Source organism: Canis lupus, chromosome 18, assembly GCF_048164855.1.
Source record: "Canis lupus baileyi chromosome 18, mCanLup2.hap1, whole genome shotgun sequence".
In the NCBI taxonomy this organism is placed as follows: Eukaryota; Metazoa; Chordata; class Mammalia; order Carnivora; family Canidae; genus Canis; species Canis lupus.
The window spans coordinates 60,582,537-60,604,007 of NC_132855.1; the positions used below are offsets into that span (position 1 = coordinate 60,582,537).

A 21,471-nucleotide genomic window follows, 5' to 3' on the forward strand; every position below is an offset into this window, starting at 1 on the left:
TGTTTGTCCTGGATCCTGTTTCCTCCTTCAGCAGACATGCTGATGTTTACGTTCAGCCCTGTGCCCCTCATCTGTGTAAGGCCTGTGGGCCTCCCTCATTGTCTCCACATGTGTCTCACTAACGTGAGGCCCTTCGAGGTGGTGTGATCCTTGCATGTGTACCCATCCTGGACACAGGGCCCCAGAAAGCTGACTGGCTCTGGAGTCCTGGCTCTCCCCGGCCGTGCTGGCCAGCATCACACCAAGCGTAACGTCTGGGGAGCCACGGAAGGGCCACGGCCACACTGTGAGCAGGCCAGGCTGGGGGGGGCGGGGCACGGCCTACACCAAGTGCTCTGCACACCCAGCACCTGGCCCATGTCTGTTGGGGTTTGTGTCTTCTCTGTCATGTTCGTGTCCTGCCTCTTCCCTGTGGTCAGAGACCATGATTGTGTCTATGTCACCTTGACCCTCCGCAGCGCTGCCCGCCAAGTTCACCAAGGGCCTGAGGAAGGAGGAGGCCACGGAAGGGGCCACGGCCACGCTGCGCTGCGAGCTGAGCAAGGCGGCCCCCGTGGAGTGGAGGAAGGGGCCTGAGGCCCTCAGAGCCGGGGACAGGGTCAGCCTGAGGCAGGACGGGGCCGTGTGCGAGCTGCAGATCCGGGGCCTGGCCGTGGAGGACTCCGGGGAGTACTCGTGCGTGTGCGGGCAGGAGAGGACGGCGGCCGTGCTCACCGTCAGGGGTAAACGCCGTGTGGGGCCGCGTGGACCTGGAGCTTGGTGTCGGCTTAGTGTCATCCTGTCACCCCTTGTCTCTAGTAGGATTGTGGACGTCTGCGTCTTGCCAGTGACCTTCTCCAGTCTCTCCCAGCCTCCACATCCTTATTCTGTATCTGTCGCGATGTTCACATCCATGCTATGTCCCCTCTGGACTCTGTCTTCCTCGCTATCTGTGTGTTCATTAAGTCATTCACGCTGTGACCCTTTACTGGTATGTGATTCTCGTGGGTGTTTCATCTTAGACCAAGTGTCCCCAAGACAATCTGATTTCCTCTGTGTCACCTTGACCCTCTGCAGAGCTGCCCACCAAGTTCACAAAAAGTCTAAGGAATGAAGAGGCCTCGGAAGGGGCCACGGCCACGCTGCGCTGCGAGCTGAGCAAGGCGGCCCCCGTGGAGTGGAGGAAGGGGCCTGAGGCCCTCAGAGCCGGGGACAGGGTCAGCCTGAGGCAGGACGGGGCCGTGTGCGAGCTGCAGATCCGGGGCCTGGCCATGGAGGACTCCGGGGAGTACTCGTGCGTGTGTGGGCAGGAGAGGACGGCGGCCGTGCTCACCGTCAGGGGTAAATGCTGCATGGGGCCACGTGGAGTGCATGAGTGCCTGTCCTTGTCTATGTCTTGGCATCTTCTCGGGCCTTTAAAGGACTCACCTCTCTGTCCTTTGGTCACTAATGTTCACCTCATGGCCTCACGGGCCCATCCTGGTGGTGTGACAGTCCCCCCGCCACCGTCTCACCCCAGTCCGCCCAGTTCTCCCCCTTCAGTGTGTCCAGCTGCATGTTGGGACTCCCACGTAGGGCTGATCCTGGCTCCCGTCTGCCTTTGCCCACCCCTCAGCTGCCCAGGTGGTGTTCAAGGAGCCTCTCCGGAGCCTGCAGGCCAAGGAGGGTACATCAGTCACCCTGCGCTGTGAACTGTCCCAGCCCGGTGCCACTGTGGTCTGGAGCAAGGGCGGCCTGGAGCTGCAGGCTGACTCACGCCGGGAGCCTCGGCAGCAGGGCCCCACGGTGGAGCTTGTGCTGCGGGACCTGCACCGGGGGGACTCAGGGGAGTACACCTGTGCCTGTGGCCTGCAGTCCACCAGTGCCACCCTCACCATTACAGGTGAACCCCAAGGCGAGACCGGAGCCAGTGCTTTGGGTTGGGCCTTGGGGTGGCAGTGTCACTCTGGGCATCCCCTGGGGGCCTGTCAAGCCTGGCAGGAAGCTCAGCCTTCACCCTGAGGTTACCCCATCCCCCACAGCTGCACCCTTTGTGGTTCACCCTTGCGCCACATAGCCACACCTCTGCAGTTCCCCTCCTGCACTCCATAGCAGCACCCCTGTGGGATCCACCCTAGTCCTGTAGCTGCTGTACCCGTGAAGGTCCCACTGGAAACCCATAGGGGTTCCCATCTGTACCCTGTGGTCATGCCCCTGCACACCCTTGAGGTCCCCCTCTACCCAGCAGCCATGCCCATGCACCCCATAGCCACACCCCTCAGGACCCCTGCACCTGGTAGCCACGCCCCTGCACCCTATAGACATACCCCTGAGGTTCCCATTCCTCAGATCCTTAGCAGCTTGCCCCGCCCACTCTTTAGCTCCGCTCCAGCAGTCAGTCCCATCTCCTGGAACCCCTCAGCTAAGTACCTGTGGTGCCTCCCCTATTTTATAGCTGCTCTCTGGTGATCCTCCCCTGCACCTCTGTGGCACTCTGGGTCCCACCCCCACTTCCTCTCCTACCCACGCAGTTGCACCCCCCCGTCTCCCTGCACCCCTAGCGACACTGCTCCTGTGCTCCTGCTGTCCCCCCTGCACCCCCTGGTTGCTCCTGCCCCGGGCCCTCATGGCCCTCATGGCCCTCACACTCTCCTGCCTCCCGCAGCTGCACCTGTGCAGTTCCTCAGGGAGCTGGAGGCCCAGGAGGTGGACGAAGGTGCCACGGCATGCCTGCGTTGCGAGCTGAGCCAAGAGTGTGCCAGCGTGGACTGGCGCAAGGGTTCCCTGCAGCTTTTCCCTTGTGCCAAGTACCAGATGGTGCAGAAGGGAACAACCGTGGAGCTGCTGGTGCGAAGCGCAGAGCAGGAGGACGCCGGCCACTACACCTGTGACACTGGCCACACGCAGAGCACAGCCAGCCTCTCTGTCCGAGGTGAGCTGCCCAGTGGCCCCTTGTCCCCCGCCCCCCGGAGCCCTCAATCCCCGGCTGGGAGCCCAGAGCCTTGCTTGGCAGCCCTAAGCGCCGCTCCCTGGCCCCCTAGCCTGCAGACCCGTGTTCCAGGAGGAGCTGCAGAGCACGGAGCAGGAAGCAGGCGGTGTGGCCTGGCTGCACTGCCAGCTGAGCAAGGCAGAGACTGATGTCCCAGTGCAGTGGCTCAAGGAGGGTGTGGAGCTGCACCTGAGCCCCAAATATGAGATAAGGCGCGTGGGAACCACGTGTGAGCTGCTCATCCACGGGCTAGAGCCCAAAGACACTGGCGAGTACGTCTGCGTGGCCGGTGGTCAGAAAACCATGGCTTCTGTCATGGTCAAAGGTGAGCCCTCGCTGCCACACACTTTCTCCCTGCGGCTGCCCAGGCGTACACCTGGCCCAGCCCAGCACCCATTAAGGTCAAGCACTTGTCTGTACCTTGTTTTGGCGGCTCTGGGGTCACAGGCTCTCTCTTGTCCTTTCTGCTCTGCTCTGGGAAACAAGCTGCACCCCTCCCTAGACACTGCCCTGCCTCTCACCCCCAGCCCACGGGTGGGCGGCCTGTCCTCGTCGTCGCCATGGAGCCCCTGCGTCTCTCAAAGGGCTTGGCTCCCTGCTGTCCTGGCTAGGGTAGGGCTGGCCACAGGGTGGGGATGGACAGAGGCAGCCCACCCCTCCACAACTCCTTTCACATTTCCTCCAAACAGAAGCACCCCCAGCCGGGTCTCTGCCCCTAGGAATTGAATGTCATGGTGACAAATGTCATGTGGGGCACATAGAGGCTGTGGTAAGAGAATAGTGAGGGTGTTCAGGAAACCTTCCCAGAGAAGGAGGAGTGGGAGGTTGGCCTGGGTGCCCTGGCCTGGCTGGTGAAGGGATCTCCTCACCTATACCCCAGAACCAGAGGTGACCATCGTGCGGGGGCTGGTGGATGCTGAGGTGCAGGTCGACGGGGATGTGGAGTTCAGTTGCGAGGTGTCACGGGCCGGCGTCACGAATGTGGAGTGGCGGCTCCAAGGCCTGCCCCTGCAGAGCAACGAGGTGACGGAGGTGTCCGTGCGAGGTGGCCGCACCCACATGCTGCAGCTGAAGGGTGTGACACCAGAGGATGCGGGCACCGTCTCCTTCCATGTGGGCATGCACACATCCTCCGCCCAGCTCACTGTCCGAGGTAGTGGGCTCCAGGCTGGCTCACTGCCCCCTGGGTGGAAGGTCCAGGCCCTCTGTGGGCCCGGCAGGTCCCTGGGTCCCTGCCCTTGCAGGGAGGGAACCGGTGGGGAGGTGGCCCTGTGAATGGGTGGTGCCGGGGTGGCCAAGATGCACTGGAGTGGTGCCCCATGTGATGTCTCCAGGAAATGGGATTGGGTGCTAGGGCGGGCCCTGGGGGCTGGGAGGCATGCCTGGCACAGAGGCCAATGCCCCGTCTCCCACTGCACAGTCCCCGAGGTCACCATCGTGGAGGCCCTACAGGATGTGCAGCTCAGTGAGGGCCAGGATGCCCACTTCCGGTGCCAGCTGTCCAGGGCCTCTGGCCAGGAGGCCCACTGGGCCCTGGGAGGGGTGCCCTTGAAAGCCAACGAGATGAATGACATCACAGTAGAGCATGGCACGCTCCACTTGCTCACCCTGCACAAGGTAGGCTCCCTGGGACCTGCTGCCTGCCACGATGCATCTGGGGTGGGGCTGGGCTGGGGGCCTGTGGAAATGATGGGAGCAGGGCTGCCAGGCTGAGACCCCCTCTCTCCTTCAGGTAACCCTGGAGGATGCTGGAACCATCAGTTTCCAAGTGGGCTCGTGTAGCTCGGAGGCCCAGCTAAAGGTCACAGGTGGGCAGCTTGCTCCCATAACCAGCCGCGTGCCTGCGGGTCATTCCTCTACTCTTCCATCCACCCGTCCATTCACCACCCATCTTTCTGTCTACACCCACATATCTACCTTTTCATCCATCTCTCCACCATGTATCCATCCACCATCCATCCATTCACCATCCATCTGTCCATCTGTTCATTTACTGTCCATGTGTTCATCTGCCATCTGTCCACTACCCATCCATCTGTCAAATCACCATCCATCCATCCATCTGCTCATCCACCCATCCATCATCTATCCACCCTCCATCCATCCATCCATCCATCCACTGCACATCCATCTGCTATCCATCCATCCATCTAGTGGACATCCACCCACCATCCATTCATCCATCTACTCATCCACCCATCCATCATCTATCCATCTACCATTCATCCATCTACTGCACGTTCACCCACCATCCATTCATGCATCTGTCATCCACCCACCATCCATCCAGGTACTGTAGATCCACCCACCGTATCCATTTATTCATCTGCTTATCCAACACTTATCTATCCACCATCCATCCATCCATCCATCCATCCATCCATCCATCCATCTATCCATCCCTCATCCATCCACCCACCTCTATCCATGTGCCCATCTAGCCACCTAGCATCTATCTTACCATCTACTTGGAGAAGGGCCAGATGCAGCTCTGCCCTCAGGGAGTCCCCAGTCTGCTGGGTGAGTTGGACATAGAGACAGTATGTGTCCTGAATCTCAGGTCCCCTCCCCTGTTCTGGGATCTTCAAAGGGTGGACAGACACAGGTAGCTCTGTGGACTGTGGGACTGGGAAAGGCTCCAGAGTGCAGTGCCCTCAAGTTGAGTGATGGGGGAGGAGTGGCACTCTGGATGTCCTGAGTGGAGTGGGTCCAGGGTGGGCATCTGTAAGGGGGCAGCATGGGACTGGGTTGGACTTTGCAGGCTCCACTGAGGGCTGTGCCTCTTGGCCCAGTGTCTCCTGTTGGAGTGTGCTGGCTCATGTCAGATACCTGGCCATAGCTTTGTGGGGAGGGCTGTGAGCCTGGGGGTGTGTGAATGGATGCCCTGGTAGGTGGCATATAGATGAACTTGGGAACTCTACTGGAGATGGGAATGGGGAGCTGATGGGGTAGGGCAAGGATGCCATCAGGTGTGCACTTTTGGGAGAGGGTGGAAGGGCAAGTGCAGGCTGGAATGTTAATGGTGCACTATTAAGTGCACCATTAGGAAGGGCATGGGGGTCTTCTGAGGGGAGCAGCCATGCAGCCATGGTGGGCACAGGGGTATAGAGCAGTCATCATCTGTGTCTGGGAGGGCCCTGGGTTCAGGTCCTACTGCATGACAGAGCAGGGGGCAGTTGCCCCACGGCATTAGGGCCCAGGAATCTTAGGGCTGGGGGAACCTCAAGACGTCTGGACAAATGGAGCTCTGGGGATGGGAGAAGTACCTGCTTCTACACCTCCAGGGATGGAGGGCTTACTTCCCAAGGGAGATCCCCCCCACCCTATCAGAGCAGCAGGCCCCATGGTTTCTCTTCACCCTACACTCACCCCACAGAGATCACATTCTGGGGGCATGGGGCTTATGTGTTGTGCCTTCTGAAAAGGACATGGATGTAGGTCATCAGTCTCATTTGGTGAACCTGGACATGTTCCAGTGGGGGTGTTGGGTACAGGGGGGCTGAGGCGGCCCTCCATGGGCTTGCTGTAGGTAGTCTCTGCCTATCATTCTACAAGTGAGGTGATCCAGCTGGCCTGGGTAGATCTCTAGACTCAGCCCAGCGTAGCCTTTGTGGACCCCAGCTTGGCTCCGCAAACTCAGGATGCCCAGCTCCCCTCCTTTTGCCCTCTTGCGCAGAGGCAGCACCATGCCTGGTACGTGGCTTGCAGAATGTGGACGTCTTTGCGGGGGAGGTGGCCACGTTCTCCTGTGAGGTGTCCCGTGCGGGTGGGCCGGAGGCCCGCTGGTGGCTGGATGGCACCCTGCTGCAGGATGGCCCCCAGAGTGCCATCTCCGTGCGTGACGGGACCTTCCACTCCCTCACACTCTCGGGCCTGGGGGTTGCCGACTCCGGCACCATCACCTACCGCGCAGGGCCCCTGGTCTCCACGGCCAAGTTGTTGGTCAAAGGTATTGGCCAATGGGACCCTGCCCTGAGCTGGCGCTTCTGCACCTACTGATTCCGCACGCTTGCTGCAGGCTCCCGGGGTGGCAGGTTTGGGCAGGTCCTGGGACACGGACTGGGCATTGCTGTGTGTGTGTCACGGGCAGGCACAGTGGGAGGTCTGCTGGCCTGACTGGTGGATGAGAAGGTCAGGCTGGGCAATGGTAAAGCTGTAAGCCAACCTCATCCCACCCACTTGTGGGGCCCAGTCACTGCCTCCTGCCTGGCCCCTGCTGTGTGGCCAGGTGCTTGTCTACAGGGCTGCCAGGAGGCGAGAGTCCCCTTCCTGGCCCTGGGCCGAGCCTGCACTGTCCCTGCTCGTGGCTGCTTCCCTTGCTGCGGGCTCAGTTGAGGTCCTGTGCCCTTCGAGCTAGGCTTTTTTGGGAACACCAGTGGGGGTGTCCAGTCCCCCTGGGATGGCTGGCCAGAAAGGCTTCACCCGGCACTTTTGCCCTGATCCTCCTTTGTGCTTTAGAATAAGTGTGGACGTTCACCCACATCTGAGGGGCGAACCATTAGTTGAGTAGGATTTCAGCAGGCTAACAAGGGATAGGGACCCCAAGGAGGTTGGCAAGGCCTCTGGAGAAGGTACAACCTGGGCTGGAGGTGCCGTGTGTCCAGCAGGGGGCTTTTGGGGAGAGGTGCTGTGTCCCTGCTGAGGCAAAGCATGCCCTGGGCCAGGGGTTCAGGGAGATGCAGGGACCCAGGGGACGGGAGGGCTTAGCCCTGAGGGCTATCTGCCAGGGTGGGTGGTGCGGGGGGCAGGCAAGGCTTGCCCTGTGAAGAGGGCCCTTGGTCATCATTACAGGTCCCCTCATGCCGCAACCTTGCGCTTGCTTGCTGCTAAGCCTCTGAGGGCAGAGGGAGGGTGGGGTCCAGCTGCGTGGCTCCAGCTGACACGTGACCGGGGTGTCGGCCGACAGATCCCACGGTGGAGGTGGTCAGTGCCATGCAGGACCTGGTGGTGGAGGAGGGCGGCCCGGCCGAGCTCCTCTGCCAGTACTCACGGCCCGTGCAGGCCACGTGGAAGATGGACGAGCAGGAGGTGCGCGCCGACGGGCGCCGTGTCGTCATAGAGCAGGACTGGACCGTGGCCAGGTTGTCCTTCCGGCCGGCCTTGCCCTGCGACAGTGGCATCTATTCTTGTGAGGCTGCGGGCACCCATGTGGTGGCCCTGCTGCAAGTGCAAGGTGAGGCCTTGCACAGCTCTGGCATGGCTGGGATCGTCCTTAGTGGTATAGAGGCAGGCGGCGACAGCCTATGCCCTGTGACCAGGCCAGAAAGACAGGGTCGCAGCAGGCAGCCCCCTGCTCCTTCCACAGCAGCCTGACAGGATAGGATGGGGGTGCTGGGCTAAGCTTCTGGAATCTTGGGGTCTTGGTTACTCTGCTTTCCAGGCTGGCCACCCAGAGGGCACTGGAGCCCTGTGTCCCTGTCTGCGTACAGCAAGGACACTCTGGGGAATCAGGGGAGTGGTGTTGGCTGCAGCCCCTGTCAGAGGGGGTCATCACTTGGCTGCTGCCACTTCCTATCTGGGAAAATCTGAACCGTTCCTAGTGGCAAGTGAGCAGGAGGGTGGGAGCAGTGTTCTGGGCCATCAGGATGAGCAGGTGGGCTTGTCTGGCCACTGCCTGATGGCACACCCACCCCTTCCTTCACTCTTTAAAGAGCTAAGTTTTTAAAACACTTTTTTTTTGTGGTCACTGGGGGCACAGATCAGAATAGACAGCAGTTCCTCCATTCTGGGGACTATCCCGGTGGGAGCTGCAGGAGGATGTGATAGCAGCTGTGGGCAGGGGCTGCCGTGAGTGCCAGGCTAGACAGAGGTGGGAGTGGGGGGACAGGCATCTGGGCAGGGTAGGTAGACAGGGGAGCCCAGAGAAGTGGGAGACAGCAGGGGGCTCATGGGCTTGCTGTTGCCTTGATATCTGGGATTGTATCGAGATGAAGCAGGAGTGCCATCTGGGTGTGATCTGGGTGACTCTGGGTGCCATCTGGGTGTCATCTTGGCGCCATCTGGGTGACTCTAGGTGCCATCTGGGTGACTCTGAGTGCCATCTGGGTAACTCTGGGTGACTGCAGGCTTGGCAGTCACCCCGCTGCTCCTCCCCTCATGACTAAGGGCAGCTGTGGCCCCAAAGTGGCCATCCATGCACAGTGGAGGTGTGGATGGGCTGCTAGGCCCTGTGGCCACTGTTTATTCTGATGTGGGAGGAGCAGGGCCAGGATGTGGGGAGGTGTGGTCTGTGAGCGGCCCAGGCCCAGGAAGGCGGCCAGAAGAGGGATATGGACAGGTCCTTGGGGGCCTCTGCTCTGGTCCCTTCAGTCCGTGGGGCTGCTGGTCCTGAGCAGACACGCTTGCCTGCAGGGCACGTGCACAAGTTTGGATTCAGCCCTGGGCTGTGAACAAGTTTCATTTGGGCACGTCCCTCAGACAGCAGGTGGGGCTGTGGGCCTGGCTGTCCCCTTCTGTCAGGTCAGATCCTGTAGGCAGTGGCTTCCTGAGGTCACATGCATCAGGGTCACACCCTTGCCAGCATCTGGGCCAGCCCTGGCCCACCTGGCCCTCCTTTCTGGCCTAACATGCAGCCTTGCCGCCAGGACCCCACCTGGTGCCTTGAATCCCTTGCTCTGCTGACCATCCTGCCTTCATTCCTATTCTGGTGTCCTCTCTTGTCACTCCTCCTGCCTAGACGACTACCCCACCCAGCTCAGTCATGCCCTGAGGTTCATTCTCCTGGAAGCCCACTCAGATATCACCTGCCCAAGGGGTGGTACGTGGCAGGAATGGGCCGTGGCAGGGGCAGGCCTGTGCAGCCAGGCACTGAGCTGGCATTGGGGCCAGGCACCCCCAGTCCTGAGCTCATGGCTTACAGAAGAAACCCATGCTCACTTAGTAAGACCAGTGTACTGTGCGCGGAAGAGGATTAGAGTGGGTCAGGAATAGGGACAGGACTGGTGTGTGTGAGTCAGGGAGCAGACTGGCCTGCCTCAGCTCTGGCTCAGGGCTGTCCCCGCAGGGGCACAGCTCTTGGGGTACAGGTGGAGGGTATGACCCTGGCTGTGGGTCAGGCAGCTCTGGGAACACCGCTGAGTAAGCCGTCTCACCTGGCTGGTGTGGAGAACCCCCTCCCTGGCCACAATTGAAGGCCACCAGAGCCATGATGCTGTGGGGGTGCATAGGCCCCAAGTGACACTGCATGCTGCTCTTCCCCTGGCAGCCTTATGTTCAGCCCTCAGACCCTTTTTCCGCGGGGGAGGCTCTTCCCCCTGACTGTGTGGAGTCAGTGCAGAGGAGGCCCCCACACGCCCTGAGCTGCCCGTTCCCCACAGCCAAGAACACCGTGGTGCGCGGTTTGGAGAACGTGGACACACTGGAAGGTGGCGAGGCACTGTTCGAGTGCCAGCTGTCCCGCCCTGAGGTGGCCGCCCACACCTGGCTGCTGGACGATGAGCCTGTGCACACCTCAGAAAACGCGGAGGTGGTCTACTTCGAGAACGGTCTTCGGCATCTGCTTCTGCTCAAAAACCTGCGGCCGCAGGACAGCTGCCGGGTGACCTTCCTGGCGGGGGATGTGGTGACTTCCGCATTCCTCACAGTCAGAGGTTAGGGGTGTGGGGGGCGCGCCTCTGAGGTACTTCCCACCGGATGCCGCGCCCCAGGTGTGTGGGAGCGGCGGGGCTGCAGGGTGGAGCCAGGTGTCTGAGACCCCTCCCACCGGATCCCGCCCAGGGAAGGTGCAGGCTGGGGTCGGGGGCGCTGGTCTTTGAGACCCCTCCTGCGCGGGCCGGGCCTCCTCCTCGGCCAGGGGACAGGGGCCGGGGCTGGCGGGCGCGGTGGCTCCGGGGGTTCCCCGCCCCGCCTCCAGGCAGCCCCTGGACGCGCTCACCGCAGACCCCGCCCCACAGGCTGGCGCCTGGACGTCCTGGAGTCGCCACAGGACGCGTCGGTGCGAGTTGGTGGGCCGGCCCGCTTTACCTGCACGCTGAGCGAGGCGGTGCCGGTGGGCGAGGCCACCTGGTACATCAATGGGGCCGCGGTGCAGCCGGACGACCCTGACTGGACGGTCACTGCAGATGGCAGCCACCACGCCTTGCTGCTGCGCGGTGCCCAGCCACACCACGCTGGCGAGGTCACCTTCGCCGCCCACGACGCCGTGGCCTCCGCGCGGCTCACCGTGCTGAGTGGGTGGCTCTGGAGACTGCTGCGGGGGCGGGAGTGTGTGTGGGTTGGGTGCTCAGCTGTTCTGGTCCCAGAGGGCCCGTCGGGTGGGCTCCGGCACACAGTCTCCCTGGTTCCCGAGCGCGGCCTTTGCTGTCTCAGAGGGTCTGGACCCCAAGCACAGCGGCTCACCAGCCTGTGGGGGTGGACCACCCGGCACCCACTCCCCACCCTGGGATCAGACCCCAGGCAGGCAGGCTGGGCACCTGCGGGCACTGATGGGGAGCCTCCACTGACCAGCCCCCCTCCCTGCAGGCCTCCCGGACCCCCCAGAGGACGCTGAGGTGGTGGCGCAAAGTGGCCGCTCTGTGACGCTGTCATGGGTGGCGCCAGCAAGCGATGGTGGCGGTGGGCTGTGCGGCTATCGGGTGGAGATGAAGGCGGCCACCACGGGCGAGTGGCAGCTGTGCCACGAGCTGGTGCCCGGGCCTGAGTGCATCGTGGACGGCCTGGCCCCCGGGGAGTCCTACCGCTTCCGCGTGGCAGCGGTGGGCCCAGTGGGGGCTGGGGAGCCAGTGCACCTGCCCCAGACAGTGAGGCTAGGTGAGTCGCTGTGCGCCCTGCGGCTATTGAGGGTGAAGTCTGCCCAGAGCACTCCTCTCCTGGTCTTCCCAGGCTGAGGAGCCTCGGGGCGTGTCTTTGCTGAGGTGGTGGTTTTGCCCGCAGAGCCCCCCGCTCCAGCACCCCCAGCTCCAGAGACCCGGGCTCCGGCACCCCCCACCCTAGTGCCCCCAGCTCCAGAGACCCGGGCTCCTGCGCACCCAGTTCCTGCGCCCCTGGCTCCCATGCTCCCTGCTCCAGAGACCCGGCAGGTGGGTGCCGGCGAGGACCTGTGTCTGGAGTGCGAGGTGGCCGAGGCAGGTGAGGTTGTCTGGCTGAAGGGGACGGAGCTCATCCAACCTGGCGGGCGCGTCCAGGTTCTCTGCCGGGGTCAGCAACATACGCTGGTCATCCGGGGCTTCTCGGCGGAGGACCAGGGGGAGTACTGCTGCAGCCCTGCCTGGGACCCCACCTCTTCTGCAGCCACTGCCTCCTTCCAGGGTGCGTCCTGGGGACCCAGTGGGGGTGGGAGGGCATGGGATGTGGGAATGAGCTGGGCCCTCATCCTCATTAGCTCCCTGGAGACAGTCAGGGGGTCCTCTTGAGGAGCCTGCCTCCTGCCAAACTGAAGCCTGGTGGGGGAGATGCACAGAATCCTGTGGCTCAGCTTCCTCAGAAGGCTGGCAGCTCAGCTCACACTGCTCCCCCACAGGACCCTGGCCAACCCTGCCCTGTGGGCCTCTGCCCTATGCCCCGCACCCTGCACCCCCAATGCTCTGTGTCCCTCCACCAGCCTTCTAAGCCTCCCCCTCATGCCCTGCACCCCACACCTCCCATGCTCTGCGTCCCCCCACCTGCACTCTGAGCCTCCCTCCTCCTACCTTTGAGTCCCTCACTCTGACTCCCCAACCCCATGCCCTGACCCCACCTCTATGCTCTGAGCACCGCCACACTATGGGCCCCCCACTCCGAACCACCCTCCCCTGAACTCATGCCCCCACCTCCTGTGCTCTGAGCCCCCCTAACACTATGAACCCCCCACAATATGAGCCCCTCCACACCATGAGCCCCCCTGCACCTGCACTGTCTCTGGCCTTCTGCTTGGTTCCACTCCCCCTGTGCAGGAGCCTGAGGTAGGTTGAGATCTGGCCTCCTCAGGGGAGCTGGGGCCCAGGGCCAGTCCAGAACCCCTAAATCCTTGTGCACAGTGGGCCTTCAGAGCTCTTGGCAGACCAGGCAGGCAGCGCAGTCAGCAGCCAAGGGCGGCCCAGGATCAAGGCTGTGTGCCCACCCTGCTGACCAGTGGCATGTCCTCCTCAGTGGAGCTGACCCCAGGATCCAGGGATGAGGCCCCTGTGCAGCCCAGCCTGCCCCCTGAGGCGGCCCAAGAGGGTGACCTGCACCTGCTGTGGGAAGCCCTGGCACGGAAGCGCCGCATGAGCCGTGAGCCCACGCTGGACTCCATCAGTGAGCTGCCCGAGGAGGACGGGCGCGTGCAGCGCCTGCGGCAGGAGGCAGAGGAAGCGGCCCCTGACCTGTCCGAGGACTACTCCACGGCAGACGAGCTGGCACGCACTGGGGAGGCTGACCTCTCGCACACCAGCTCTGATGACGAGTCCCGGGCAGGCACTCCTTCCCTGGTTACCTACCTCAAGAAGGCTGGAAGGCCCAGCACCTCACCCCCAGCCAGCAAGGTGAGTGCCCTGTGTGGCCTGCAGGGAGCAGCCTGGACGTCTTAGGTCTCCACTAGTCTTCCACCAGCCACCCTGCGTTGTTCCATCATCTGTCCACTTGATGCGAGCTTATACAGCCACCTATCCGCTCACTACCCATCTGCCAGCCGTTGTCCATACACCTGTTGTCCATTCACACATTGCCCAGCCACCACCCGTCCATCCACCCATCCTTATATCATCCAGCACCCATCCCTCCACCATTCACTCACTACCTCTCCATCCATCCATCCATCCATCCATCCATCCATCCATCCATCCACCATCTGTTTATCCATCCACTGCCCACCCATCCTTCCACCATTCACTCACTCATGTACCCGCCCACCATCCAACTATCTACTACCTATCTCAATGACGCACCCACCATTCACCCACCCACTTACCATCTCACCTACCCACCCACCCCTCATCCATCCACCCCTCACCCATCTACTCACCCATCTACCCATCCAGCACTCACCTATCTGCCCACCTCTTACCCATCCACCCACCCCACCATCCAACTGGCTGCTACGAGCTGGAACTGGTTTCTCTGTGGTGTCCCTCACAACCTGTCACTCTGTCTGGGTGACCACTTAGAGTGACTCAGGGAAGGTGGAGTTGCCTCTCCAGTGGCAGTAGGAGCCCTGAGGCATGTGATGGTTGACTAGTTGTTGGGTGGGCAGGAAGTGGCTCCACGTGGAGCTGGGGCAGCAGACCTGGGCTTTGCTTCCTGTTCCGCTCCATACATCCCTGCCCCATCCTGGCCCTGTCACAGGCCTCAGTTTCCAAACCTTCCCTGTGTGCACAGGTCGGGGTTCCCACAGTCCCATCTGGGAGGCCACAGAAGCATCAGGAGCAGCCAGCTGCAGCTCGCTCTGCACCAGCAGACCTGAGGGCTGAGGACCTGAGTGACCCGTCCATGGACAAAGCAGCCGTGAAGATCCAGGCTGCCTTTAAGGGCTACAAGGTCCGCAAGGAGATGAAGCAGCAGGAGGGACCTGCGTTCTCCCGCACGTTCAGGGACACTGAGGTCCAGGTGGGGGATGTCCTGCGTCTGGAGTGTGTGGTGTCCAGCAAGGCAGACGTGCGTGCCTGCTGGCTGAAGGATGGTGTGGAGCTGACTGACGGCCGGCACCACCACATCGACCAGCTTGGGGACGGCACCTGTTCTCTGCTGGTCACGGGCCTGGGCCGTGCTGATGCCGGCCGCTACACCTGCCAGGTGAGCAGCAAGTTCGGCCATGTGGCCCACAGCGCGTGTGTGGTGGTCAGCGGGACAGAGAGTGAGGCGGAGAGCTCCTCGGGGGGTGAGCTGGATGACGCCTTCCGCCGGGCAGCCCGGCGGTTGCACCGCCTCTTCCGCACGAAGAGCCCCACCGAGGTTTCAGATGAAGAGATCTTCGTCAGTGCAGATGAGGGCCCCGCGGAGCCCCAGGAGCCCCAGGAGCCCGGGGACTGGCAGACCTACCATGAAGATGAGCGCTTCGTCTACATCCGCTTCGAGTCACTCGCTGAGTCCCAGCGCGCTGCCGCGTGCTTCCGGGAGATGTTTGGCACCATGGGCATCGGGGTGGACATCAGCTTGTCGGAGCAGGGGCCCCGGGGGGTGGAGATGCGCATCAGCAAAGTGGCCCCGGCCCCTGCGGCACCCCAGGAGAGGGCGCTCCCCGCGCTCCCCGCGCTGACCTCCGAGGCTGGTGAGTCTGCTTGTGGCCTGGGGTGGGACAGGACAGAGGGGCACGGGGCTGGCCCAGGGGACTCCTGAGCTGGAAGAGCCCTGAATTTATGGGTAGACAGAGCTCGCTGTTCGTCCTGGCTCTACCTGTCATGAGCCAGCCTCTGCGGGCCTCGGGGTCCTGCTCTGTGAAGTGGGTAGAGGAACCCTGGCTTTCCACAGCTTGTGTGTTTTGCTCCGTGAGGGTTTGGAATACAAGTATTCTAAAAGAAGGGGTTCCATGCCCCCATCATCTATCTGCTCCAGCAACTGAAGCCTTTACACTCTTTGCTTGTGACTCCCTGGGAGCTGTGAAGGGTGTGATATAACATGTAACCCATGGCATCATGTCTGGAAACCTCCGTGTAATTTGGGGCTGTCCTCATGCTTGCAACCCCTGGACCCCCAGCCCACACAGCCTTTGTCTGCCCTCAGATCCCCCTCCTGCTGTCTCCTGGCTTCTATTCCTCTAGCGTCTCAGTGGCCTGAGACACAGGCTGGCAGGGCACAGATTCTCCCAGAGAATGGGGGGAGGCTGGCGGAGGCACAGTCCTGTTCCACCTGGGAGCCCGCCAGCACTCCCACTTGAGCATGCCGTGCAGATGATGCAGACTGAGGGGCCGGCAGCTGGGGTGGCTGGGGGAAAAGCCCGGGGCTGAACCCCTGTACACCCATCTATCCATCCTAGCCCCGGTGTTCCTGACTGAGCTGCAGAATCAAGAAGTGCTGGATGGGTATCCCGTGAGCTTCGACTGTGTGGTGGCAGGCCAGCCTGTGCCCACCGTGTGCTGGTTCAAGGACGGCAGGATGCTGGAGGAGGATGACCACTACATGATCAGTGAGGACCAGCAGGGCGGCCACCAGCTCATCATTACGGCCGTGGTGCCCGCAGACATGGGCGTCTACCGCTGCATGGCTGAGAACAGTGTGGGTGTGTCCTCTACCAAGGCGGAGCTCCGTGTAGACCGTGAGTGTGGCCCCAGGGTAGAAGCTGGGAGCGGTGGGGCGGGGTGGCCGGAGGACCCAGAGAGCACTCGTGTCAGGTCATGCGGGATTTGGAACCACAGGGGCTGGGGGGCCTTACCTCCTTGGGGGGTGTCTAAGCTGGGGATGGGCCTGGGGACTTTGGAGATGCCCCAGGCACGTGTGGGTGACTGGCTGTGCTGAGATAAGAAGTGGGTATTTGGTCTCGTCCCTGGCTCCTAGCACATAGTTCCTAAGTCCCCCGAATCTCCTCCAGTGACAAGGGGACAGGAGGCCTATTTTAGTCCAGCACAGTGACTCCTGGTGGGCCTCACATGAGTACTTGAGTATGTCCATCTTATTTTTGAGAAAAGTGCAGGAGCAACTAAGTGGAGGAAGGTTAGACTTTTAGATTCCAGGATAGAATCTCATGGTGCTGGAGGAGTTGGGATGTTTATAAACAAAACATTAGACCTTGGCCTCAAACAAAAATCAGCTCAACATGGATTACGTCCATAAATACAAGATATGAAAGTATGATACTTTCAGAAAAAAAAAAAAGGAAGACATCTTTAGGAGCCACAGCCAGGAAAAAACTTCTTAGATTTGACACTAAAGCAACACCTGCAAAAGGGAAAATTGGTAAAATTTTCTCTGTGTGGATGGACCTCAGGATGGGAGAATGTGTCTACAAACCACATGTCCAGTAAAGAGCTATATCTTAAAAAAATATATATAAAGAATGCTTAGCAGTAAATGGTAAAAAATAAATAAATAAAAATTAAAAGTCCAGTTAGAACAAAGCAAAATACATGTCCAGATGTTCACAGGAGAGGACACGCACACGGGAGCTGTCTGCATCATTAGGCGGCAGGGAAATGCTGACGAAACCCCAGCGAGAGATAACACGCTGTGCCCAGGGTGTAGTGACAGGGGTCGCTCATTCCTTGCTGGCGGGAACGTCACGTGGACATGTTCTCTGGAAACGAGCATGGCAGCGTCCCAGCTGGAGACCCAAGCATCTATGGGGTGTGGGCAGGACTGTCCTCCCTGATGGATTCCCCCATCCTGCCTCTGTGGGCCTACGGCCTGCGTGTGTTTCCAAGGGTCTGAGACACGCGGCCCACTGGGGTCCTGGGCACATGTGAAGGGGCCACGGGGCCACAGGCGCGCCCTTAGCAGCACGGCTGCAAACAGCTGGCCGGGTCCCTCGAACCAGACAAAATCGTACATGTTGGCCCACATAGAAGGGATTTCACTTTGCGGTGGGGATGTGAATTTTGGCTCCGCTTTACTTCTGCCTGAAGGACATCTTCCGGCATCTTTTCCGTAGCCTGAGCGTGCTATAGTTCTTCCAGCTTTTGTATGCCTGGAGAAAACATCTGCGTGTCTGTGGTGGTTCAGAAAGATATTGTTGCGCAGACAACCTTTGTAGCTTGCATTGCTTCCGCTGAGAAGCAGGACGCCACTCGTATCTTCATTTCTCTGTGCAAAACTCGCCTTTACTCTTAGGATTGGGATGCTTTAGACACTTGCATGCCATAAAAATGCGCCGTTTGAAAACGTATATTTGTCGTGTCGCACAAGTGTCGCTGCCATCAGGTGCCAGGACATTTCTGTGATCCCGGAAAGAAGCCCTATATACATATATGTGTTCTGGGTACTGGGTCATTATCAGATACATGATTTTCGAATTATTTTCCCCATTCTGAGGATTTTCTTTCCACTTTCTGAATGGTGTTCATTGATGTACAAAAATTTCTAATTGTGATGAACTCCATTGCTTCTTTGGTTGCTTGTACGTTTGTTGTCACGTCTACAAGACCATTGCCCGATCCGACGTTATAAAGATCTGCACCCCTGTTTTTTTCTAAGAGTTTCATGGTTTTAGCTCTTGTGTGTAGACTTCATTTGGGTGTATGGTGTGAAAGGCCCCAATCCATTCTTGTGGAAATACAGTTGTTCCAGGACCGATCGTAGAAAAGACTATTTTCCTTCATAAAACTGTCTTGGAACTCGTGTCAGACACTGATTTCCATGACATACATGGGTCTATTTCTGGTCTCCTACCTCTCTCCCATTTATCGATATGTCTGTCATTCTGCCAACCCCACACCATCTTGGTTCTTGTAGCTTCATGCTCAGTGTTGAAGTTGAGACAAGTGAGTCCTCCAGCTTTGCTCTTGTGCACGATTGTTTGGAGCATCTGAGTCCCTGGCATTTTTATATGACTTTTAGGATCAGTTTCTCAAAGTCCTCCAAAATGGCCTCTGGGTATTTTTAAGGATTTCCTTCTTTTTGCTGGTCTTAAGTACTCTGACGGTGCTGTTCTTGGGTGTGCTTTTCTTTATGTTCTCTTGTGCTTGCAGTTCACTGAGCCACTTGGGATTTGGCATTTCTAGTTTTCTCATCAAGTTTGGAAGTGTTTTTGGCTGTTATTTTTTCAAGTGTGTTAACTTTCCCCCTCGTCTGGGGACCTCAGTCACATGCACATGAAGCTGTGTGAAGCTGTGTGATGCTACCACATGCTGACACACTTCCCTTACAATTCTTGCCGCCATGCACTTCATTTCCTGCGGTTTGTACCTTTACTTGCTTCCCTTCACTGTTCTGTCATTGCTCACCTGCCATCCATCCCGTCGTTGTATTTTTCTTCTCTACAACTTCTTGAGTCTTTTTCACATGCTCTGTGTCTCTGACGATTTGGAGACATGTATGCAGTCCTAATACTTTGACTTCCTTCTCTGCCAGTTCCACCTGCACCGTCCTGGCTTGGTTTTGCCCCACTGGGTAGTGTTTTCCTGCCTGCGAGCATGTTTGGTGGTCCTTGACTGGATGCCTGCCCTCGTGGGGGCTGCATACTTTACCTCTGCAGGCCTAAGGTCTTCCTCTTAGGTGGGGAGCAGGCTCAGTCCAGGGCTGATCCCCTCCCTCTGCTGAGGGCCTGAAGCCATCCACTGGGGAAGTTCCCAGTCCGATTGGAAACATGACGTCCTCTACGCTGTTTTAATGGCCCCTCAGGTGTCTCTGCCCCTGCGTGCACGTGCCAGCCAGTGCTCTGCTGAATCCTCCAGGAGAGAGTTCACTGCCTCTGCAGCATTCTGTTGTCTGGCTTCTGTCCTGTGGACACCAGCTCCTCTACTCAGGGTCTACCTAGCTCTGCCTCAGTTGCTCCTCCTGGACCTGGAAACTCAAGGCAGGAAGCTGGGGCTCATTATTGTTTCCTATCTGTAAGGGGTCAACAAGAAATTCTCTGATACCAGTTGGGGGTCCTACAATTAACTCCGCTCTGCCCCCATCCACGTGGAGTCACACCCCACAGGCCACCTCACAGCAGACGCCAGCCACAGTCCAGGGGTCGCCCCCGCTGACCCCCCAGCTACAGACCAGAGGCTCCCACGGCCCCTCCTCGGGTCTCTGAACTTGGCTGGAGCGGCTCAGATCTCAGAGAAATGTCTGACGTTACCAGCTTATTATCCAAGGCTGTGACCTGGGGCCAGCCCCGGGGCAGGTCACTCTTTCCACGTCTCCATGTGCTCACCAGCTCCAAGCTCCCCAAGTCCGACCTCCCAGGTTTTCATGGGGCCTCATGATGCGGGTGTGATTGGTTACATCACTGGGCATTGGTGACTGATCCCCTCTTCCTTCCCAGAGGTCAGGGGGTTGGACTGAAGCATCCAACCCTCTGCTCCCTGGGTTGGGTCCCCTGGCCACTCACCCCCATCCTGAGGGGCTGCCCAAGGTCACCTCAGTACGTAACAAAGACACCTCACGGCTCTCAGCACAGGAAATGCTAAGGGTTTTAGGAGCTCCTTGCCAGGATCCTGGGACAAAGACCAAATGTGTGTTTCTTATTCTAAATCCCACGATCACAACCATTGTTCCTGACATCTTGTTTGGGCGGAGGCAGGATGGGGGAGGCTGTCTTGGTCCCGCTGCTCTAACAGGTGCCACGGAGCATCTGGCTTAAACAGAAGGTTCCTGCTCCTGGTTCTGGAGGCTGCACGTCTGAGCTCAGGCGCCAGCGTGTTGGGTTCCAGCATGGGTCCCCTAGCGGGTAAAACTGGAAGACACAGCCCTGCCTGTCATGAGGCCCAGAATCACCCAGGGTTGGCAATTTGTTGGGGCCTGCAGTTAGCTCCAGGCCTGGAAGCACGGGCTGGTGACAGCCTGGGTGCAGAGGGCCACTGGCAGCCACGTACCCCATGGCGTCTGCCCCAGGAATGCGTGTAGCTCCCAGGGATGGCCTTGAAGTGAGAGCTGGTGGCTGGCCCTGGGATGGGGCTGTGCCCAGGCAGGCGGGACACAAGCCTCACTGCGACCACTGTTCCTTTCCCAGTGACCAGCACAGACTATGAAACTGCGGCAGATGCCACAGAGACCTCCTCCTACTTCAGCGCCCAGGGCTACCTGTCCAGGTAGAGGACCATACACAGGCGGGCTGTCCCCCAGCAGGTGGCGGCACCCCAGCGGGTGGCACTAAGAGAATCTGAATGCTGGAGCTCTGATCCAGGCCCCAGCAGTGTCTGTCCAGCACACAGGGCCCTCAGAAGCCACCATGGCTGACCTGACTCCCAGGTGCTGGGCTCCTTGCTGGTCCACCTCACTGCACCTTCTTTGTTCCCCCCACCAGCCGGGAGCAAGAGGGTACGGAATCTACCTCGGAGGAGGGGCAGCTGCCCCAGGTGGTGGAGGAGCTGAAAGATCTCCAGGTGGCCCCCGGCACACGCCTGGCCAAGTTCCAGGTCAAAGTGAAAGGTGAGAAAGGGAGAAAGGCCAGGAGCCGTGATATAACCGTGCAGTCTGAGCGGTACCAGGTCCCAGGGGGCTGTAGGGTGGTGCCCCCAGGACGGGGGCTCTGTGCTGACCACTCTCCTGTGGCCCCAGGCTACCCGGCACCCCGACTGTACTGGTTCAAAGATGGGCAGCCCCTGACGGCTTCTGAGCACATCCACATGGCTGACCGGAAGAAGCTGCACACCCTGGAGGTCGTGTCGGTCACCTGCGAGGATGATGGCCAGTACTCGGCCTACATCAGCAACGCTGTGGGCGCTGCCTACTCGTCCGCTCGGCTGATTGTCCGGGGTGGGTGTGAGGACTGGGTGGTGGCTATAGGCCGTGCGGGGGGCTGGGGGGCCCTGAGACACAACAGGCAGGCGTGCGGGCACCAGGAGACCACACGGAGGAAGATGCCAAGGGGCACTGTGGGAGGGGAGGTCTGAGCTTCCTTGTTTTCCAAAGTTCTGAGCACTGACGGCAAGGTGCTTCCAGTCTGGGCCTGGCTGGCCCTATGCTGCCTAGTCTGTCTCCAGCCTCCACTGAGACCTTGCGTAGGCTCCAGAGGGACACCACGCTCCAGGGGCCATGGGGTGTAGGTGGCATCA

At 60.0% G+C, this 21,471-nt stretch overlaps 1 protein-coding gene across 9 annotated transcripts in view; it reads left to right on the top strand.

Annotated features, from left to right (window-relative positions):
* OBSCN (obscurin, cytoskeletal calmodulin and titin-interacting RhoGEF) overlaps positions 1-21,471 on the top strand; it is a 134,103-nt gene that overhangs the window by 81,509 nt on the left and 31,123 nt on the right. For 6 of the 9 annotated variants that reach the window (XM_072784698.1, XM_072784694.1, XM_072784695.1 and 3 more), the window contains exons 47-66: positions 459-722; positions 1,057-1,320; positions 1,595-1,861; positions 2,624-2,890; positions 3,000-3,272; positions 3,828-4,100; positions 4,368-4,564; positions 4,680-4,755; positions 6,624-6,896; positions 7,854-8,120; positions 10,264-10,536; positions 10,840-11,115; positions 11,408-11,695; positions 11,819-12,193; positions 13,013-13,386; positions 14,219-15,107; positions 15,813-16,091; positions 20,427-20,505; positions 20,721-20,845; positions 20,975-21,172. In XM_072784698.1, the coding sequence (XP_072640799.1) occupies positions 459-722; positions 1,057-1,320; positions 1,595-1,861; positions 2,624-2,890; positions 3,000-3,272; positions 3,828-4,100; positions 4,368-4,564; positions 4,680-4,755; positions 6,624-6,896; positions 7,854-8,120; positions 10,264-10,536; positions 10,840-11,115; positions 11,408-11,695; positions 11,819-12,193; positions 13,013-13,386; positions 14,219-15,107; positions 15,813-16,091; positions 20,427-20,505; positions 20,721-20,845; positions 20,975-21,172 (5,577 nt within the window). The remainder of the gene's footprint in view (positions 1-458; positions 723-1,056; positions 1,321-1,594; positions 1,862-2,623; positions 2,891-2,999; positions 3,273-3,827; positions 4,101-4,367; positions 4,565-4,679; positions 4,756-6,623; positions 6,897-7,853; positions 8,121-10,263; positions 10,537-10,839; positions 11,116-11,407; positions 11,696-11,818; positions 12,194-13,012; positions 13,387-14,218; positions 15,108-15,812; positions 16,092-20,426; positions 20,506-20,720; positions 20,846-20,974; positions 21,173-21,471) is intronic. The other 3 variants (XM_072784697.1, XM_072784701.1, XM_072784702.1) reach the window with 1 other exon arrangement.